Here is a 22670-nt window from a genome sequence, read left to right on the forward strand (position 1 = left end):
ATGGTAAAGTAGCCGCTTTTGTTTGACAAACTTGATTTATTTTTTTTGTTTTCAATAAAAGTGTTTTTTAACAATCATTTAGTATCATCTTCTGTTAAGGCAAAAATCACAAGTCACACAATTTAAGCAAGAAGCTGAACGAACCAACCTCTTTACAGCTTAAATGTATAGTCAGGCAGTCTCCTGGCACTGCAGCAGTATGTTCAAGGTAAGCATTGCAAAGAAAACAAAGCAGGCTGCAGCTTTGCTTACACCATCAGGGTGTTCAAGATACCTAAAATTATAGGAGGTAGAAAGTTCCAACAACCACCACTGATAAAAATGAATTCGTCTGTCAGTTAATTAAAACAACAAGCTATTTACCCAGTTAAGCTAATTGAAGACTGTAGGACTGCCAGCCCCCAGCTACCATTTCTTTTAGTCTTTAACCCTGCTTTCTTCAGGCAGGAGGGAAGCAGTATGTTGGCAACGAGCATGGGCTGCAGCATTTCTCATGGTAAATGTTGGAAAGGCAACAGACCAAGGAGCAGAGACGCACAAATGAGTTGTCTGGGTGGAGATGAGGTGCTGCCTGCATGAGTCCAACCTCAGATCAGATGTCTGAAAGACAGGTGTTTTTAAGAAAAAGCCTTCGGAAAAGTGTCTACTGCAGCAAGTTTCTGCTAGGACCACACTAGTGCAACTGGTGTGTGCCTTGACGTCTTAGAGCCAGATCATCCCAAAATGAACCTCTGCATAATGTTCAATTAACAAATCACATACTCATCTCCCCCCAGATAATCATTACCACAATATCCTGTCACTGAGCAACATACAAGATACTTCTGAACAGGATCTTTGGTCATGTTGAAGAACATATCCTTTCTGAACACAGTAATACACATCTGATGAAAGTGAGTTCATAAATTCACATAAGTTGGTTACAAATATCTGTTTGCCAACGTGAAATAGAAATTCTGTTCAGATTCTCATTCCTAATCTACTATGCTATTAATTCCTAAGTGTATGGCTGCTACGCAGTACAATCCTGCATGTTATGAACAATACAGAAGTGAATGCGTACATTTAGCATTTCACTTTCTTAACATGATTTTCTATTGCATCCTCAGTTACTGTTTCATCTTCTTCAATGTTTACTTTGACCTTTTTGCCAATCAGATCAAAAATTTCTTCTGGGGGGTATCCTTTAGGTTCTCCCACCTTCACTGTGAGCATGTCAAGGGTCAGCACCGTACCTTCAGGGATTTTCATTTTTGCCACCACAGACTTTCCCAGCTACAGAAATACCAACAAAAGAGAGTTAGTTTATTGAGCCAAGTACATTCTAATTTGTAAAGTATCAAGAACAAAATGAAAGATGAAAGTGAGGTTTTTTCCTTACCAGCTACCAAGAAAACATGACTTTCCTCTCCCCTGTCTGCTCTACTTTCAAATACACTCACTTCCACTCAGTCAATTTAGCAAAAATATCTTAGTATGGGAGTCTTCACTGTACATGCAGCTGAATGCCACGCTGTACTGAGGGCACAGGGGTCACCCAATTCCTTTCTAGTATCAGGTGTGAATGACTGGTTACAATGGACAGAGGCTGCTGCCTTCCCCAAGACTGCTCAGGTTCTACAACAGAAGGGGTATATGAATGCCTAAAGCCCAAGCCTAACTCTACCACAGGGCATCATAATCAACCTTTGGTCAACAGGAGTTGCACTGTACTTGCCCGCATTAGTCAGCAAATCCATATTTTTGATAGAATAATCTGGCCAATTATCATCATCAATAACCGTGGGCTCAGTGCCCGCTGGTGTCTGATGCCTCTCTCACTATTTCCTTCCATCTTTCCCTGTCCAGTTCAGAGCGGCTTAGTTTCTGTAGACTAGCTCCGCACCAATCTACTACATCATCTATCCATTCTCTGTGGGGTCTGCCTCTCCTATTCGAACCATCCATTATGCTGAATACTAGGGTCTTGATTTTTCATTCATTGTGCAAATATGTCCAAATAGTCGTAGCTTCCGTTTTATACTCTTGTGCAGCAGGTTCTCTTTTGGCTGCATCTTTCTATATAGTTCCTCATTGGTGACCTTCTGCATCCATCCTATTCTCAGCATTTTTCTATAACAATTCCTTTTGAACGCCAATATTCTTCTTTTTGAATCTTTCGTTATCACCCATGTCTCATTCGTTAGCACCCATAACTCCACCATGAAGCCACTGAGAGCTCCATGCCAGTCCCAAGCCTGGATGAAGGAGGAGGGTTGGTCAGATGTGTGTCGATGCGCTGACCGTCAAACAACACTATGAATGAAATCTGATGCCACTACAACCAATTAATTATACCTGCTATTAAGTCTGTGCTAAGAAACAAACTGAAGCATTAGTGGTGTCTACACAGGATAGCTGCAAAAAAGTTTGGGATAGGGAGACAGAAGGAGCTATTAATGGGAGTAGAAGATGACGTGCAGTTATAAAAAGTTTGCAATTTGCTTCTACCAAGCAGTAAAACAAAAACAATTAGCTGTCAGTCTAGCTGGCTGTTATCTACATATGAATTCATTAAGGAAAGCTACCTTTTCGTTACAGGCCATTTCACAGGGCAAGAGCTGTTTGACTGGAGATCCCATTGCCTTTTCCACCAGACGGATTGTTCTCACTAATTCTGCCAATTCATTTGGCTCCAGGGATGCCTGGTGATCACTTCCTTTCCATGTTTTGTCCAAAGTCACGTGGCGCTCTAGTACTTTTGCACCCATAGCAACTGCTGCCACTGAAATGGCTATGCCAGTCTCATGTCCAGAATAACCAATGGGAATATCTGGAAAAGCTGATTGGTACGCCTTGAATGACAACAAAGTTGATCTGAATTATAAGACTATCAATTTCAGTCATGGAGAGCAAATGTAACTGAATATACAAACAACTAGTGTCACAAAATAAGTAAACCCTCTTTCATGTAACATGAACAAGGTGCCACTGCACTACCCACTAGCATGATATGTTTTTCAAAGACTTCACTGGAACAACCACTATGGGGAAGGGAGGGTAGGCTCCATTTACCCTAAAACTTCTCTGGCATTTTTCCTAGTTAAGTTGTATCCAGTGGCACCCAAATGCCAAAAATAGTGAGAATATTAACAATGTGTGTGTGTGTTCTCATCCCAGAGTCAACTGGACTGACACTTTCATAATGCTTTGAATACAGATTATCTTTAAAGTACCACATGTAACATTTCAGCAGAGGATAAGTCAGACCTACTTAAAAATGCTTATATATGCACAAGTGAGTAGTCTCACTGAAAACAATGCAAGTATTACTGTGCCTATAGTTAAGCATATGCTTAAATGTGTTCCAGAGTTTTGCAGCCATTTATTTTCTTGTTGCCATGTACCTCCTACCAACAGGAGGTACTACCTCAGGGTACAAATGTGCTCCAATCACATTCTTGCATTTCACTGGAAATATTTCTAATTAAAGTTTTGTGACCTGGCCTACTGTCTAGGTCCCTATATCTAGATAGTGTCTGCCTACACATTTGTCTTATGCCATTTTAAATTGCCAGCATAAGGTAATATTCCATTGCCTCTTTTCTACCCTGCACTGTACTGACTAGTAATAAATAAATCAAATTCGTTGATGTCAAATTCTGCCAGTCAGGGTGCCATCAGCTTTTAATTTGATCATTATATGAACTGGAGATAACACAGCACTTCTGTCTCCTCTGCAGCAAACACCAGCACAACCAAGATTTACAAATTTAAGTTCATGTATTATTTCATCTGGGCTCTGACCTTCCCTATACACAGTGCATTACGTGTGATTCACTGACCGTTATCACACGAAGGTTGACATCTTCAGGCTGAAGAGGGTAAGCACTGGTGCACTGGAGAATGCAGAAGTTGGGATTGATCGGTTTCACAAGCTGATAAACCTTATGCATTGTGTCCATAGACTGCATCCCACTGGAAATTACCATTGGGCGACCTGGACGGTAAAACAAACAGGATATTGTTTCTTCCAAGGCTTCATGACTTAAGGTTAATCTGCATATGGAAGTTGGTATGCATACTCAACCTAAGGTATGAATTAAAACAGATTTGGTTACACCAGTGCAAGACAGTCACAGTAGTTTTTAAAGTGTTACAGGACAGCTTTTTGTTTAGTGAAGATACAGACTAACAAAATAATGTATTATGTGATGAGCTTTCACAGGACAGACCCACTTACATTATTTCAGTGCAACAGTGGCTTATTTTGACATAGCTGAAACTTGCTCCAAACTGATTCAAGTTAAAGCAATACAAAGCTGGTTAAACTAAACCATGTCCATGCAGCCATTTGCACCAGGTTAACTAAATCCATTTAAAAATCAGATCTTTAGTTAAACCAGATGAATAAAACAGGGTGCACAGACAAGTCTGAGATCTCACATAGCTGATCACCCCACCTACAGATTTGTCAAGGACTTTATTTTTCTATCTGAAATTAATTAAACTAAAAAGTATGTTATACAAGTAACAAAAGCACCCAGTCTGCTGTTCACTTAACACAAAAATGCATTACAAGTAGCTGCATTCTATTTAAAGATGCATTACACATTGTGTGCCTGATGGCTAAAACTGAGGCTGTGACAAGATGGGAGTTACATCTATGTTAAATGCTAACCTCTTTTTGTGTCAATGGCTCTGAGTCAGCTGGAACACAGAACTCCCCTCACTACAAGACATGGGGAAAAAGACGACTCTCTTGGAACAGTAGAACGACTCTAGGAAAGGGGCCAGACCACAGAGACATGCAAGAACATCCAGCTAAGGATGCAGGAAAGGCTGAGCAGCCTTTGGGTGACGATCACACCCAGGATTCATAGGCTAGGTGAAATCAGACCTTTTTTTTTCCCCCATTGCCGGCGGGGAGGCACTGCACTCAGCACTGTTAGTCTGTAAAGATCTATAACGCTCTACAGTTTTTTGTTAAGAGTAAAATTTGTATCTCCCTGCTTTCCTACTAAGCTGTCACAACAGAGGTTATTCCAGAAGCTCAGAGTGCCCACAGATACAGAGCTTGGCTAGAACACATACAATCAACTGGGGCCTTGGGAGGGCTAGGTCGCTAGTTCGGGGGTCTAAGATGGCTTGACTGCAGAGTTCCACTGCACAAGGAGGATATTAAGACATGCAGTCTACATCTGAGTGTGTGCTTGAGCAAGCAGAGCTAGAACCAGTGGGCTTAGAAGAATGTGAGATCCAGCAGTCAGATTCATACACAACACACTGGTATCTATTCAAAGAGGCTGTGTCTACACGTACCAAAAACTTCGAAATGGCCATGCTAATGGCCAGATCAAAGAATACTAATGAGGCACTGAAATGAACGTTCAGCACCTCATTAGCATGCTGCCGGCCATGGCACTTCAAAATTGACGCGTTTCACTCCCGTGCAGCTCGGCTACATGGGCAGCCTTTTCGAAAGGACCCCACCAACATCAAAAATCCCCTTATTCCTATGAACTCTCACATGGCCATTTCTAAGTTTTTGGTACGTTTGGACACAGCCAGAGAGTGAGAAAGAGATTACTCAGGCCATAGCAGACAGTATCAAAACGAATTCACAAAGAGACATACATGAAATTGAGAACTTTCAGATGTTGTCTCAAGTAAGATGGAAATTGTTGGGAGTTAATTTGTTGGGATGGTTAATAAAACAGTCAAAAACAGCACCATTCACCTTTCTTTGCTGTCTTTTCCAAATATGGAAAATTGTTAGTATCTCCTGAGCCTACTTTAAAAAAGGGAACATCCAGTTCATGCAGAAACTCGACCGCCATCTACAAAAAGAAAACACATTTTAAAAAAATAATTCCTAACATTACCAGCCCTCCTCCTGCTCAACATCAGCAGAGCATCACCCTTTTTCCCCATAAGAGTAGGAAATTGAACCCAAGTATTTTAAGTTCAAGGCCATGCACACACATACTCCAAAGACAAACTTATCCCTGTAGGATAAATCACACCACTTTTCACCCCTGAATCAGGGAGTGCAGACTAACATGCTGAACAGCACTGAATTTGTCCCAAGTTCATTCATCTAGCAAGATCAGTTATAGTATTTACAGTGTGACTGAACTTACTGGTCATGAAATGTGTTGGGCAGATAGATTCCAGTTTATAGCACTACTATCCATGAACGGTTTTGAGACTCTTGGGCTATATCAAAGTATTCATATTGCTATTTGCAGAATGAGCAGAAAGAGCACTAACTTCACAATACAGATTTGCCAAAGTACTTCCAACAGGAACTGAAAGTCCCTCCTAAAGGCATCAGAGAGTAGTTCAGCTTCCAAGTATTTTTAATCTTTGGCATCTCTCCTTAAATGGTATTAATCAGATTGACCTAAATTGGTGATTTTTGTTTCAGGTGGTATTGTAGCCATTTTGATGCCATGATATAAGATAGAGCAAGAGTAAGAGAGGTTGAAGTAATATCTTTTGTTGGATCACCTTCTGTTTGTGAGAGAGACAAGCTTTGGAACTTACACAAGGCTCTTCTTCAGGTCTGGGCACTAAATACAAGGTAGAAGAGCTTTTTAGCATACGGTGAAGTGGCTATTTAACACTTCTGCAGTTATTAGACAAAGGAGAGTTAGCAGGTTACAGGTTGCTGTAATAAGTCATAAATCCATTGTATTTATTAAGTCCATGATTTTTAGCACCTAGCAAAGGTATGAATTTAAGCTCTTAGACATGTCTTGTGATGGTGCTATGCAGTTTCTCCTTGAGGAGCAGGAGGGAAAGGTCAGATATATCACTGTAGCAGGAGAGAGATGCCTACAGGTTTTGCATCTGTTGTTATGGAGAGGGTCTGGTGCCTCTTTGAGTTGGTGTGTCTTTGTGAGGTAGGCCTATGTCCACTAGGAATGAACTAAGACCAACTCATTTCACTCATCAAATGGTAACAACTACAGTACACCCCTGCATAACTCATATTTTGCGCAAGTCAGGGGAAACAGGAACCAGGCAGTAGCCTGGTTCCTGTCTCCCCACCACCTGTGGGACCCAGGAAATTGACCAGCACATGGGAGGGGAGTGCAGGGGAGCTGGGAACCAACTGGCAGCCTCATCTGGGGCTGTGGCTGGAGGCTGGACTGGGAGCCCAGCTGCTTCCCAGCCATGGTGTGGCAGGAAACCCCTAAATCCACCAGCCACAGTTCCCACAGCTGGGGCTGCCAACTGGGCTCAGTGCCAAGTGCTCCACCAGCTCTTTTTCCCCTTCACGGGGATCCCCTGCCCCAATCGCACAAATACAAGAGACATGCATATCAATTGTGCATATCTCAGGGGATTGCTGTGTCAGTCAGTTATCAGCCTAGGCTGAATGTGATTCAAGGACTCCAGAGGTGAAAGGTATCACTAGCCCTCTGAACCAGTGATCCACGCCTTTCTTAAGACTTTGTTTCCTGGAGACCCAGATGTAAATTCCCAGGTGGATGCTTTTCTTTCTAGAGTGCTTTCATTCTAAAGAGAAGGGATATCACTCGCTTTTTTTTTTTCTTTTTAAATAAAGGCAGAATAGAAAATGTTGCAAGCCTCAAAACTACTGAGAGGTTCTACAATTGTATATTTAGGAGCAGTTTGTTTAATTAGGCTTGGGGAAGATTACACAACATAAAGATATACAGCCCAATCTTTCTTAAGCATAACAGCTGTTTGCTAACTGTGCACTCGCTATCTAAAAATACATGCTCTGTCTAGGACTTATTTTGGAGAAAGTCTCTGGCATGTGTTACTCAGGTCAGTCTAGATCAATGGGCATTTGAAAAATAATTCAGAGTTTTACAATAAATAACTATTTTATGATGCTAACAGTAATGGAAAATACTGAACCATACTTTTATGTCTGCATCTCGTGAGAGTGGTAGTAGACTGGCCACACAGCACGGTTGACTAACATTGTGCTTGCCTCCCTTCTAAGCTGCTTCTCCCATCTGTGCAGCAGCATAGGAACTAGCAATAAGGAGTGGCACATGTATATATTTTCTGTTATTAAAACCAGATACAATGTTACTTTTCCATTGCTATGATACCTGATCAAATTACTTCATTTTGGTTTTGCTGTGGACGTTGCTGTTTGTTTTTTTTTAGTCTAACAATTTTTTTTTTTAAGAAAATTTTCATAGGTGTTCCGCATATAAATTATTATTTGGTGTTCTGTGGTCTCAAAGTTTAAGAAACACTGGTCCAGATGATCTCAATGGTCTCTTCTGGCCTTGGAATCTAGGAAACATTTCTTATGCAAAAATGGTCAGTTGTATGTGAGAAATTCAAGGAACAGGAGAAAACCTTGAATCACACACACACACACAGTGGTTCACTGGGACTCTGGTTTGTCTTCACTCCAAATTGGAACAAAATAAATAAATAAATTACATCACATCACTGACTTCTTTCATATTAATCAAAATCTCTTATTCATACCACTAAAAACCTACCTGTACATCACAAAATTCCATTTAGTTATGTTCAGTTTGTACTACCAATTCAAAAATATTATTTTGCTGGATGAAGCATTTACAGTCAAAACACAGTAGTCATGATGAAAGCTGCAGGCAATTTCTTAGACAAATACATTATGTGTTTGTGCTTTTGGGGGGGGGGGTCAATACTATCAATTAATTATGAGGCTGCCTCACTCGCAAGACCTCCGTATTCAAAGTAAACAAGAATTTATCCTGTAAGGTGCTTAGCTACTTCAGCTACCCATTGGGAGTTGAAGAGCGATGACACTTCATGGTAAGTGTTTCACGCTTGTAGATCAAAGAATAAAGAGTGGAGTTTTCAAAAGTGTTTAAGCCTTGGAAAATCCCACTAAGAGCCCAGATGTTGGACTGCAGGAGGGATGGCTGGGTTTCATTTGTTAATGTAAAAGTTAATATCCATCATTTAGCAAGCCTCTTGCTTGAAGGAGGAATGAAGTGACCCAGAACAGTATGTTTACTCATTTGTTTTGAGGCCAAACTTGAAATCAAAATCATCCTTGAATTTTTAATCATGATTCAGTTCTACTGGTTCAGCCCACGTCACTGATTATCAGGCACTTCAAATGAAACAGACGTAGAATAAATTTGTACCTGCTGAATTTCCCGTTTAACAGACTGAAGTTATATTTCATGTTCAAGGGGTTATCTGTCAAGATTATACAGCTGATAAGTGATGCACAACTGTTAAGGATTACAGAGAGCTTTCTTATTTCTTTATATAGACACACATCCTTGATGGAAGCAGAAAGTGTGCTTATAAGAAAGAACTTAAAGGCAGAGTGGAAGAGAGACTGTCAGACAGGATTCTCAGTGTTTCTGGAGGGGAGAGTTGGTTGGAAGGATTCCTGACCAAAGAGAAGAACATGACAAAAGTGGGGTTAGTTTTATGGTTTAGGCCAAAGAAAGGGAGCATGGTGGGTAGCAAATACAGAAAAATGCAAAGGAGCAGCAAGAGCTCAGATGAGGAAGGCCTTATCAATAAAGGAAGTTGATGCAGAGTGCAAAGTGAAAGCTGAAGCGATTTGAAAGGAGGAGCTGACCACACACAGGGTAACAAACACTTTGGGAAGGGAGTTGCTATACTCCATTATAACCTGGTTTAACCTGATAAAGATCAAGTTATTCAGAGTTCTGGCTGAAACCTTTTCTTTTATTTCAGGCACATCAACATACGAGAAAATGTGTTTGGGGAGTATATAGAAGGAAATGTGCAACTGTAACTAACACGCAATGGGACTGATTAAGGATGAAGTTGTACATTGTCTCTCATTTTCACGTGTTTTGTAGTTTAGAGTCCAAACAAACCCTTGGTTTTAGTTTTATATATGAATTATACAACACTACAACTGTATTAATGCAAGAACTGCTCAGGTACCTCATCCATGCCAGAGGCTGTGAAATAGATGCCAATCTCCTTTGCATACTTCTGCAGCTCCCGATACTGGTCATGACTGAATTCCAAGTGGCGCTTGTGCTCTCCATAAGTCTTCCCCCAGGAGTGTTTGGAGGTATAGGGCCTCTCCAGAGCTTTCTTGTTAAATTTGTACTCCAACTCACTCTTCTGGAACTTGGCACAATCTGCTCCACACTCCTGCAAGACATATCACCACCTAAGAACCTGTACAAGACAGGTGCCACCGAACCTCTAGCTTGAAAGTACTACTGATAAAAAACAAAAAAAAAATACACAAAACCAATGTAAGAGCCTAGCTAACATTCTTGCACTTTGACACATTTATTTTCACATATAGCACGTCTTTCTGTCTTTGACAGAGCTAACATAACCAGTTGTGTGAGGACGTCCATAAACTAATGTAAGAGAGCCTGCAACGACATTTTTGAAGCCCATGTATACGTATTGCTAGCTAAGCATATCAATTATTTTCACACTGAACACCACACATCATATTGAAAACACTGACCTCCTACAGATATGCTCTCAGCCTGGTAAATGCGCAAACACATGATGGTGAACAAAAAAAATGTATGAGCCTGACACTTCATTATGGAAAGAGTTATATCCAAGAAAGCAGCAATTATGTGAGTGACATAACACAACCTGCGTGTTCCCTTTAACTACATTACCCTCCCTTTAGGTCTATATTTTAAGTAATCAGTGCTCGGGCTTCTCCTGCAGGGTGCACTAGTTATTTCACCCACGTGGCCCAGCTTTTGGCAGAGGGCAGAGCCCAGCCCAAGCGTCAGGCGTCTGTTCTGGCAGGGCGATGGTCTGAAGCAGCGGGTCTGCCCCACGAAAGCTCATCACCTACTGAGTATCGGAGGGGTGGCCGCGTGAGTCTGGATCCGTAACAGCGACGAAGGGCCCTGCGGCACCTCGGAGACTAACGGAGAAGGTTTGCGCGTGAGCCTTCGCGGGCACAGACTCGGGTGCTGGTCACGGATGAAGTGAGTCCGCGCTCACGCAGGGGGAAGGAGCAAAGCCGCCGGGCGCTCGCCAGTAACGGTCCCGCCGGGCGGCAATGGCCCGCCGCGGGGAGGCTGCTGCCATTCGCTGCACCCAGGGAGCACACGGGCCTCCCAGAAGCGAGGACCTCGCACCCCCCCGCCGAGCTCCTGGGTCACCCCAGCCCTTCCCGCCCTGCGGCCCGGAGCCCCGCCCCCGCCGAGGCCCCGCCCCTTGCGCCTCACGCCTCACAGCACAGCCCGCTCCCTTCCGCCCCGGCCGCGCGCACCTTGACCGTGCGGATCATCTGCTTGGCGATGGCGAGGTCGCCCTGGTGGTTCTGGCCGATCTCGGCGATGATGAAGCAGGGCTGGGCCCCCCCGACCCGCCGGCCCGGGCACAGCTCGAACTCCAGCGGCATCGCGGCGACAGGGCGGGCGCGAGGCCTCGGCGCAACTGGCCGCCAACCGCCACGGCCCCGCCAGCCCGTGACACGTCACTCCGGGCCTCCGCCAATCGCCGCGCAGGAGCTTTGGTCCGGCCCACCCAATCGGAGCGCCTGAGTCGCACCCGGACGGGTGGGGCCAAGGAAGGTCCGGCTCGGGCGGGGACCGGCTGCCTGAGCAACCCGGCGCGTGACGGCAGCGGGGGCAGCCGCGTCCAGCGTGCACATGCGTCAGCCGTGCCCTGCGCTGGGCTTGCGCGGATGTAATTATATGCAAATATATGCAAATGGGGGCGGCTGGCGTCTGCTGAGACCCTCGCACAGGCGCCAGGCTGGACCCCACCACCCCTGCACGCGGCCCGACCCCGCGCCAGGCGGGTGGGGCTCTGGGACACGCACCCAGTGTCCCCGGGGGCGCCACCAGCCCACTTCTGTGTGTCGATGATGGGGCCTAGGAAGGACTGTGCAGCCCAACTTGCGCTGCCTTCAGCACCTGCGGTTGGTCAGCGATAGGAAAGGGCTCTGGGAATCCCTCGCCGGGACAGGCTTCAGCTCGACGGGGTCAGACTAAGCGCTGCGGTGTGCGCCTGGGAAACGCCCGATGAACCCAGCAGAGCAGGAGTTGTCCCTATTTAAACTAGAGACACATTTCATAGGCTCCAAGGGCTGGAAGGGACCTCAGGAGGTCATGAAGTGCAGCCCCCTGCGTAAAGCAGGATCAACCCCAACTGAGTCATCCCAGCCAGGATTTTGTCACGCTGGGACTTAAAAACTTCTAGGGATGGAGATTCCACCACCTCTCTCAGTAACACATTCCAGCGCTTCACCACCCTCCTGGGGAAGGGTTTTTTTTCTAATATGCAACCTACTCCTCTCCTGTAACTTCGGACCGTTGCTCCTTGTTCTGCTGTCACTACTGAGAACAGCCTTTCCCCATCCTACTTAGTGCCCCCCTTCAGTACGGTGAAGGCTGCTGGCAAATCACCCCTCACTCTTCTGCAAACAAAATAAACCCAAATGCCTCAGCTTCTCCTCATAGGTCATGTGCTTCAGCCCACTAATCATTTTCATTGCTCTCTGCTGGACCCTGTCCAAGGGATCCACATCCTTTCTGTACTGGTAGTTGAGGAGGGTGGGAGCAGGTGCAGAACTGGGCACAATACTCCAGATGTCGCCTGGGTAGTGCCAAATAGAGAAATATAACTTCTTTAGATCTGCTGGAAATGCTCCTCGTAATGCACCCCAATATGCCATTAGCCTCCTTGGCTACAAGGGCACACTGTTGACTCATAACCTCTGGAGTGTTTCTCCCCTTGGCCACTGAAATTCAACCAAAGGTACATTGACTCCCACCATACAGTTCTTGTAGCTGGAGTTGTGTATGTTTGCTTGACTTTCTTTTCTGGCTTAGACCTGCTTTAATCCATCCCAGCCAAGTCCTTGTCAAGCCTGGTCTTAAAAACATCTCAGGAAGGAGGTTCCACCACATCCCGCAGTAACTAATTCCAGAGCTTCACCACGCTGCTAGTAAAATGCTTTTCCCTCATAGCCAGCCTAGACTTCCGTGTCTCTTTGACCTTTCAGGTGAAAGCGAAGCCATTCCCAGCAGAGCTCACCTCCATCTCCCCTTGTTTTCAATATAGGATGGAACTTAAAAGCTCATGTTTTTTGAGATCTGACTCATAATTTTTAAAGGCTTTGAGTTGCCAGTACAGGCATCCCTGGGAGAGGTGTGATAGTAGCCACATTCTGTGCAATGGAATCTACTGTAGACAATGAGTTACTGCTGTTCTCTCCTTTTAATGAAAGTTTGTAAGTCTTATTAATTGTCTCTAATGAGGTAGTTAATCGGCTTCCCTTGGTCAGAAGTGAATGAGACCATCTGGGTGCCAAGCCATCAACACAAACTGCTGGTGAAGAGTAGTAGAGGGTGATGAAACAGTGTAGGCAAGTGCAGTAAAATCTTGACTAACAACACTAAAAAGCTGACTAGAAAAAGAAAAATTCAGTGATGTTCTGGATATGGTTGACAGGTGTGCAGGTGGAGGGAGCAGCTGTAGCAGTTGAGCTGGTTGGCATGTACTGTTAAAACCTTTGGTTCTACATACCCACTTAATCCGTTAGCATCATTGAACAGGACTAGGTGAATTAGGTCGCTGTGTTCTAAAGAAAGAAACCAGGAAAATAATAGTGAAGGTTTCTGTTATCTCACTAAGCAAAGTATCAGAGGGGTAGCCGTGTTAGTCTGTAGCCGTGTTAGTCTGTATCCGAAAAAACAAAGAGAAGTCCTGCGGCACCTTACAGATTCACAGATTTTTTTTTTGGCACATAAGCTTTCATGGGTAAAGGCTCCCTTTGTCAGATGCATGTCATGCATCATGCTCTGCAGAGACTTGTCAGAGTTTGACAGTTAAATGCTCCAAAAAGTCTATCTACAATGAGCGTGCTCCATCCCACCATAGCTGCTTGGTGCCTTGGTGGTGGCATGGGACTTTCCCTGCAGCACCTCTTTAGCTGGGAGTCACTGTGATGCTGGACACAGAAGAGTTTGAGGCCACAGCCCAGAAAGGAGAAGGAGTACCTGGGAGCCATGGATTGGGATATGAGTCTGGGGTGTGTGACACTGGTATTAATATGAGGTGCTAGAGGTGGGAGGTGGGGACAAGTATGTAGAAATCTTGGAGTGACTGGGATGGTGTGTGGCACTGAGTGCTGGTGAGGGAGCCTGAGATTAAGTCAAGTAGCCAGGGAAGGGTGAGGGGAAATTGGAGCCCTGACGGGGTTGGTCATAGGGCCAGGCAGTCAGGGAGCCAACATTTGGGGAGAAAAAAACATCACCAATGTAAGATGTTGGCGGAGGAGTGGACAGAGGCCTTTTGGGAGGTAGGAAGCAAGAATGAAAACATTTCTGCCCTGGACAGCAAAGTACTTAGGCCTGTGCATGGAGGAGGGGGATATAAGGCGATTGGATCAAGGAACTGAGGTGGGGTATAGGGGAGAGTGAACTTGGGACATGGAGTCAAGGGTGAGGCTGGAGAAGGCTGGGACTGGGACAAGGACAGGCTATGGGGAACGGAGCTGAAGGCTTCAGACTTGCTGGGGTTGTTGACAGAAGAGTCTGCAACCACTCTGTCCAGTTCTCATCCAGCCTAGGGAAGAAGCCAGGATCCTGGTTCACCATTCCTCAGTGGACAGCAAATAGTTAGCAACCTCCCGAGCAAAGCATGTACTTCATCTTCATCTAGTGCCAGGCCCTCGCAGAGGGTGGTGGCTACTTGCATCTGTTCCTCTGTCAGCTGTAGTGGCAAAAGTCTGTGTTGTGGATTTGTCAGTGCCACGTGATAGAGTTTCTAGTTTTCCTTTTATTAAAACGGGGGAAATATGTGTATGCATTATGGTACCATCTTTCATTACATGATTACTTACTGAGTTTCCTCAGAAACCTACTGGCTCCTTAAGGGCATACTAGAAGCCTGGGAAGACAGGAAGATAGCTCCTGTCAGCGCACTTTGCAATGTACATTTTGGTGACATGCCTGTTCTGTCCTACAGACAACCTACCAACCTCATGAGGATCCTCACAAACAGCCACAGTCTATACCCCAGGAACACTAGTCCTGGAACCTTTCCCTGCAACAAAGCCCGCTGCCAGCTTTGTCCACATATCTCCTCTGGAAATACCATCACTGGACCTAACCAGGTTACTCACAGAATCACGGGCACTTTCTCTTGCTCCTCTACTAACATCATATATGCCACATGTGCCAACAATGCCCAGATGCTTTGTATATTGGACAGACTTCTAACTCCCTCAGACAAAGGGTCAACGGGCACAAAACAGACATCAAAACACTCCAGATCCACAAACCAGTTAGTCAACATTTTAATGGAATGGGGTATTCTATTAATGACCTAAAGGTATGTGTGTTACTGAAAAAAAACTTTCGTCCAGCTCTTCAAAGAGAAGCTGCCGAGCTGGCTTTTATATTCAAATTGGGTACATTAACACGTGGTTTGAACCAGGATGTGAACTTTCTGAGTCACTACAGGGGCTGTCTGCATACTTGGCTTAATCTAATTCTTGACCTTCCTCCCCCACCCCTCTGCTCTCTGATTTGCTCACCTTGATAATTTTTTTTCTGAGATGTCTACTTTGATTACTGTTTTTGGTTCTCTGTGTCTTAAATATTGAGTCTGTTCTGGTCTGGCTATAGTCTGAAGAAGTGGGTCTGTCCCACGAAAGCTCACCTTATAAATTATTTTGCTAGTCTTTAAAGTGCTACTTGACTGCTTTTTTGTCTTGCTAGTGTATAGACAGCATGGTTCCCTCTGTTTCTTTGAAAAATGTCCACCATATTTCCTGGCTTTGGTAGCTTCCCTCCTTGTTCCAGTAGGTGGCAGTATGCTAATTTAAGAAGGAACTAGGTTTCCCAGAACAAATGAATTTCACACTCCATGAATTGAGTCAGCTTGGTTTTAATGGTTGACTTTTCTGTTAAAATCCTGTAAAAAGGGAAGAGTTTTGCATTTTTGTTATACTCATGTGAAAATACATATAATATCACATCAGATTGTTCAGCCAAGAAAGTAGGAAGACCATATATTCCCAAAGGGAAAATGGGGCAACCCACAGCTCCGACTTGAGGCCCTTTGGCCTTCATGCATAGGGCTGGCTCAATCTCCCTGCCACTTGCCCATGTGGGGCCAACCTGAGACCCTCTCTTACTTCCCCATGTGCAGGGCTGGTCCAAGCTCTCCTGCCACCCACCCATGCATGGACACAATTGACACTCGGCCATCCACACAGGGCCTCTGTTGCTGCTTGCCTCTCTCCACATGTTCCTTCTCATCTTGCTGGGGGTTGCACCCCACCTTTTTGACAAAACTGTGCATTTGTCCAGTTACTCTTGCCAGCTGATCATCAGTTGGCAAGAGCAAACAGCACAAATTCCCAGTTTTGCCAAAAAAGTCAGGATCACTGAAACGGTGCTTAAAAAAGCATCTGTCCTAACATAAGAACATAAGAACGGCCATACTGGGTCAGACCAAAGGTCCATCCAGCCCAGTAGCCTGTCTGCCAACAGTGGCCAGTGCCAGGTGCCCCAGAGGAGGTGAACCGAAGACAATGATCAAGCGATTTGTCTCCTGCCATCTGTCTCCAGCCTTTGACTAAAGGCTAGGCACCATACCTTACCCCTTGCTAATAGCCATTTATGGACCTAACCTCCAAAAATTTATCAAGCTCTTTTTTAAACTGTTAGAGTGCTGGCCTTCACAGCCTCCTCCGGCAAGGAGTTCCACAGGTTGACTGTGCGCTGTGTGAAGAAAAAGTTTCTTTTATTAGTTTTGAACCTAGTACCCATTGATTTCATTTGGTGTCCTCTAGTTCTTATATTATGGGAACAAGTAAATAACTTTTCAATATTCACTTTCTCCACACCATTCATGATTTTATATACCTCTATCATATCGCCCCTCAGTCTCCTCTTTTCTAGACTGAAAAGTCCCAGTCTCTCTAGCCTCTGCTCATATGGGACCCTTTCCAAACCCTTAATCATTTTAGTTGCCCTTTTCTGAACTTTTTCTAATGCCAGTATATCTTTTCTGAGGTGAGGAGCCCACATCTGCACACAGTACTCAAGATGTGGGCGTACCATAGTTTTATATAGGGGAAGTATGATAGTCTTCGTCTTATTTTCTATCTCTTTTTTAATACTTCCTAACATCCTATTTGCTTTACTGACTGCCACTGCACACTGCGTGGATGTTTTCAGAGAACTATCCACTATAATTCCAAGATCCCTTTCCTGATCTGTTGCATCTAAATTTGCCCCCATCACATTGTATGTATAATTGGGGTTATTTTTCCCAAGGTGCATTACCTTACACTTACCCACATTAAATTTCATTTGCCATTTTGCTGCCCAATCACTCAGTTTGCTGAGATCTTTTTGAAGTTCTTCACAATCTACTTTGGTTTTGACTATCCTGAACAGCTTGGTATCATCTGCAAACTTTGCCACCTCACTGCTTACCCCTTTCTCTAGATCATTGATGAACAAGTTGAACAGGATTGGTCCCAGGACTGACCCTTGGGGAACACCACTAGTTACCCCCTCCATTGTGAAAATTTACCATTTATTCCAACCATTTGTTTCCTGTCTTTTAACCAGTTTCCAATCCATTGAAGGATCTTTCCTCCTAACTCATGACCACCTAATTTACATAAAAGCCTTTGGTGTGGGACCGTGTCAAAGGCTTTCTGGAAATCTAGGTATATTATGTCCACTGGATCCCCCCGTCTGCATGTTTGTTAACCCCTTCAAAGAACTCTAATAGATTAGTAAAACACGACTTCCCTCTACAGAAACCATGCTGACTTTTGCCCAACAAATCATGTTCTTCTACGTGTCTAACAATTTTATTCTTTACTATGGTTTCTACTAATTTGCCCAGTATTGATGGGACATACGGTTATATCAGAAATCACCCAGGGTTGCATGAAGCCTGTGGGCCTGAAGCTGGTGGGGAAAGGAACATTATTGTCACTGCAAACATGTCTTCAGAGATTAGAAGTACACCATTCATAGAAATCTACAATAAAACATTTGTGAGGCCCAGATTGTCGGTTTTCTTGACGGCACCACATTCTACATTTCAATACACTTCATTGGAAATAATGCTGAGGACCTAAAATTAGCACCCTGTTCTGATTAGCTCCTGGTATCAAGCCCCAAACTGGTCCATGCATGTGTTGCAAAAGCCCTAATGATGTATGCCTTGTTTTGAGCAAGTCCCAAATAAAGCTGCTTTGAGGAATATATTTCCATTAGGAGTAGGAACCAGTTGTCCACAGACAGAGGAGCAAGATTGCCAGCATAGACATATTGGTACTGCATACCAAAGGACGCCTTCACATCTTTTCTCCTTATGGGTCAATCTGTGACATTATGAAGGGGGTTCAAATAAGAGCAGTCAGCCCCTCTTATTAGTATGGGTTTTCTGATGCATCCTTCTGCAAAAGACCAGGCAGAATCTGGGCCTGGTTCACCAACTTCTTGTCTATGCACAAAAGACTTTGTTACAAAAGGCCTTGTCTAGCCATACACCCCATACTGTGGACACACTTGGATCAGTCTAATTGTACCTTATGTCAGTATGGCAATACCCAGCAGGAAGGGGAATAAGCTATATTACCATACAGTACCTTTTTACCACTATAACTGAGTAACATTAGAGCTGGGGGGTCACCAACCCCCTGCACAGATGCCAAGAGTGGCATGTGAGCTGATTTTCATTGGCATGTGAGGTGGGAGCTCAACCCTGCCCCTCCCCCGCATGCAGCCGGGAGCTTTCTCAAAGCCAGGCGGCTTATGAATTACCAAAAGACCAGCTCATGCTACCAATCACCACCTAAACAGTAAAGCTCTGCATCTTCATTTATTTATTAATGAAACTATTGTAAGTAGGACTATTAAGCACTTTAACATGGATCACTGGCACTCAGCCCTTGCATAGAGGTCAAAAGGTCAAATTTCGGCACTCCACCTCCAAAAGGTTGCTGATCCCTACCCTAGAGAATGCAACAGTATAATTATATTAGAGAAATCACACCCCTAACCCAAATAGTGCTACTGCTATACAAGACTGTTTGTAGAAAAGGCCTAAGAAATACTTTATGTAAGTTTTGTGAACTGTGAATACTCTTGCTATAATGGAGCATTGTGCCTCCATTTGTCAGCTGAAAATAATATGGCTTCCAAATTTTGCAATGCACCAAGATCTATGGAGGATGGAAAACTTGGTAAGTAGGTGCTAAGTAGTAATATTGCTTGATTTATTGTTATAAGTATACGTGATGCAGACAATAAGGGTATAAATGATGCATAATAGCTGGTTATTTCCATGAGCCTTCTATATTATATGTACTGTGTATTGTCTTAAGGGTCATGTTATTAGTCTAAAAGCCTCCTGGTTATAATCTCTTGAAGCTGTGAATAATCAGTCATGAGACAAAGGGAAATTAAAAGAAACGTTTGCTATTATCTCGAACACTGAACAATACCTACTAAGTAAAGAAGCTTGCAGATGTATAAAAATAGGAACAGATCTGCACATGCACATATTATAGTAGTACACACTTTCTGGATCCAATTTGTTAATGCTTTGGACATGCTATTTTGTGCCCTTGACAATTTCTGATAATTAGCCATGTACTAGTTGTTTTTGCTGATACATCATGTAGTTAGTCATCAAAGCTACCATTAGTTGTGCTTGCAAAGAAATGTGGGAACAAAACAAGATATAATTAGTCATGGGTGCATAACATACTTCAAAGAGAGGCTGAGTTGACATCTGCTTGAAAATCTGGACCTTTTATATGTATGAGGAATGGTTACACTGTATATCAAGATTACATTTATAAATGGTACATAGAGTGTTTGGAAAGATTAACAGATATGCTAAGCATGTTACAGATGTGAGTAATATGTACTATAAATGGTTATAAGACCATCATTCTAAAGGATTATTCACAGTGATAAGCAATCTGTTCATGTGTTTGACTATAACAGTGGAATAACCATTTCTTAAAACATCTTTGAAGCATTTAATTCTATAGCAACTATTTAGAAATGTAAACTTAACACAAAGTGTGCTTGGAATTATGAAATAATTACAGTGAGTGGCTCAACACAAATTAATTGATTAACAGGGCAACTAATTACAGCATCTTTATAAAACACCATTTAGTAGAGATGGAGAAGAAAAATTAGCTTCTTAAGGAACTTGTCTGATATGGTTACTTTTGTTCAGGTTCTATCAGCTAACTACCACTACAGCTAATCTATACATAGTGATTGTCATAGTTTTAAGGCACTTTGAAGCCCTTCTCCATTGTGTCTTGACAGGTGTGCAGCTATCAGCCCTGAAGGCAGCTTAGCAATCAAGTCTATGTGTATGCTACTGTGCCACAGGAAGGTTTGGGCAGGCCAGGGATGCTGTACCTCCTTTCCTAGAGTATCATTAGGTATGACAAGTTCTTCCCACACAAACTCCTTTGACAACTATACACCCTGTGCTTGAGGCAAGTTGCCTTCCCAACTCTATCAATTAAGTAAGTAGATAAAAGAGACCTTGAGAACACAAATTTCTAATTACTATGTATTACAGAGCGCCAGAAGCAGTAGCTTGCAACTCTTCCAAGTTGTAGTATCCCTAATAAGTATTTTGCAGTAACAATTGTGGCATTGCTTTTTGACGAACTCTATATACAATGGGTAAAATCCTAGCCTAATGAGGTCAACAGAAATTTTGTTACTGAATTTAGTTGGGCTAGATTTTCACTCTGTATGTACTGAGAGTTTATTTATTTATTACAATAAGAACACACACCTTTAGAGCCTTTACCTCTAGTGATGACAAAGCAAGAATCACAGGCAATATTGCCCCTTCATGGTGTAGATGGAAACTGACAAATTTGTGTCAGTGCATGACCTGGGGCTATAAGCATGTACATGCTTCACTCTACCAAAACAAAAAGCAGTCAAGTAAAGTGCTACTTGACTGCTTTTTGTTTTGATAGGGTATAGACTAGCACGGCTTACTCTCTGTTACTATGTTTCACTCTGTGCACTTTATTAGTACAGTTTGACTGCAATTCAAACAACTAAGCTTTTCTAAAGCTTGAATAGTTTCTAGCAATTCAAAGGTTCCTAAACCATCTGATGGATGAACATGTTTAGGTGCAGATTTTTGGAGACTCCTGGGAGTTGCAAAATCTTTTATAACCCTTGTACACCAAGTGGATCGTAGGTCATCTACAAGTTTCCTCCACTTCATTCTGTCTCAGGACAAAGCCTCCAGCTGACTCCAGGATTACCCCAGTTGTCCTTCAACCTCCGTAGATCTTCTCCATGTTGTCCAAGGTCTTCCTCATCTGTGTTTTCCTTGCAGGTTCCATGTGAGAGCTTGACAGATTGTTCTGGATGATGGTTTTCTGGGTGTGTGGCCCAGCCATCTCCACAGCTCCTCATTTGTGACAGAGTCTTGCCATTTGATGCATAGGATGTACTTCAGGCATTTGTTTATGAATGTCTGTAGCTTGTGATTAAAGACTTTTTAATATGCCAGGTCTCACATCCATACAAGAGCACACTTCACATTTGTGTTGAAGATCCACAGTTTTGTCTTTACAGGTATTGTGAACTCCATATTGGATGAAGAGTCTTGAATGCTGCTGTTGCTTTCCTTATCCTGGCATTGATATCCTTGTCTGTTCCTGCATCTCTGCCCATAATACTCCCCAAGTGGGTGAGCTGCTCCACATCTTCCAGGTCATCCCCTCCCAAGGTGATTGTATTGTTGGACTGGTTGATCCTCATTGTCTTGGTCTTTCCCTTGTTAATACTCAGTCCAGTCACTGAGGCAGTTTTGCCTAGTGTTGTGACATTTTGTTCCATGCTTTCATGTTGATGTGAAAGGAGGGTGACGTCATCAGCAAAATCTATGTCCTCTAGCTGTTTGAGAAGTGTCCACTGAATGCTCCGTTGATGGCCATCTGTTGTTCTGCTCATAATCCAGTCCATGGTGATTAAGGACAGGAAATGTGACAATAGGCACCCTTGCCATACTCCTGAGAGTATGTTGAAGGATTCTGTCAAGACATCATTGTGAACAGCTTGGCATGTTGAGGGTTCATACGTTGAATGGATCAGGTTCATTATTTTGGATCAGATGCCACGGTGTTGCAGCCGTTTCCACAAAGTGTCTCTATCAACACTGTCAAAGGCTTTTTCATAGCCTATGAAAGTTATGCACCAACGGGAGTTCCACTCCAGTGACTGTTCTATGATCACTCTGAGAGCTGCTGTTTGGTTAGTACAAGATCTCTTGCTTCCGAAGCCGACCTGTTCTTCCCTGAGTTGTCTATCAATTTCTGCCTTCATTCTCTCTAAGAGAATCCTATTGAGCACTTTTCGTGGAATAGACAATAACATGATTCCCCTCCAGTTCTTATGGACCCTTTTGTTTGGAAAAACACTGCCACCTATCACCAATCTGTTGAAGGAACAAAAGTCACTGAAGTGCTCTCCTTTTTCAGTCGTGTTGCCTCGGCCGGCTTTTCCCATGATCTGTTCTCTGCCTGTATTTATGTTTCCAATTTTTGCATTGACATTGCCCATCAAAATCAAGGTATTCATCTTTGCTTTCTGGTTCACACCACCTTGTAGTTCCTCATAGAAATCTTTTATACAGTCCTGAGCTGCTTCGTTGTTTGTGCAATGTTATGCACC

At 43.5% G+C, this 22670-nt stretch overlaps 1 protein-coding gene across 1 annotated transcript; it reads right to left on the minus strand.

Annotated features, from left to right (window-relative positions):
- Positions 1-16: 16 nt before the first annotated feature.
- NANS (N-acetylneuraminate synthase) lies at positions 17-11554 on the minus strand. The gene is made up of 6 exons (XM_074994540.1): positions 11222-11554; positions 9904-10119; positions 5720-5819; positions 3825-3979; positions 2568-2834; positions 17-1275 (listed from the first exon to the last, which is right to left on the minus strand). The coding sequence occupies exons 1-6, from the start codon at positions 11351-11353 to the stop codon at positions 1066-1068; spliced, it is 1080 nt and encodes a 359-aa protein (XP_074850641.1). The 5' UTR covers positions 11354-11554; the 3' UTR covers positions 17-1065.
- Positions 11555-22670: the final 11116 nt, after the last annotated feature.

Source organism: Carettochelys insculpta, chromosome 5 (assembly GCF_033958435.1).
Source record: "Carettochelys insculpta isolate YL-2023 chromosome 5, ASM3395843v1, whole genome shotgun sequence".
Taxonomy (NCBI): domain Eukaryota; kingdom Metazoa; phylum Chordata; order Testudines; family Carettochelyidae; genus Carettochelys; species Carettochelys insculpta.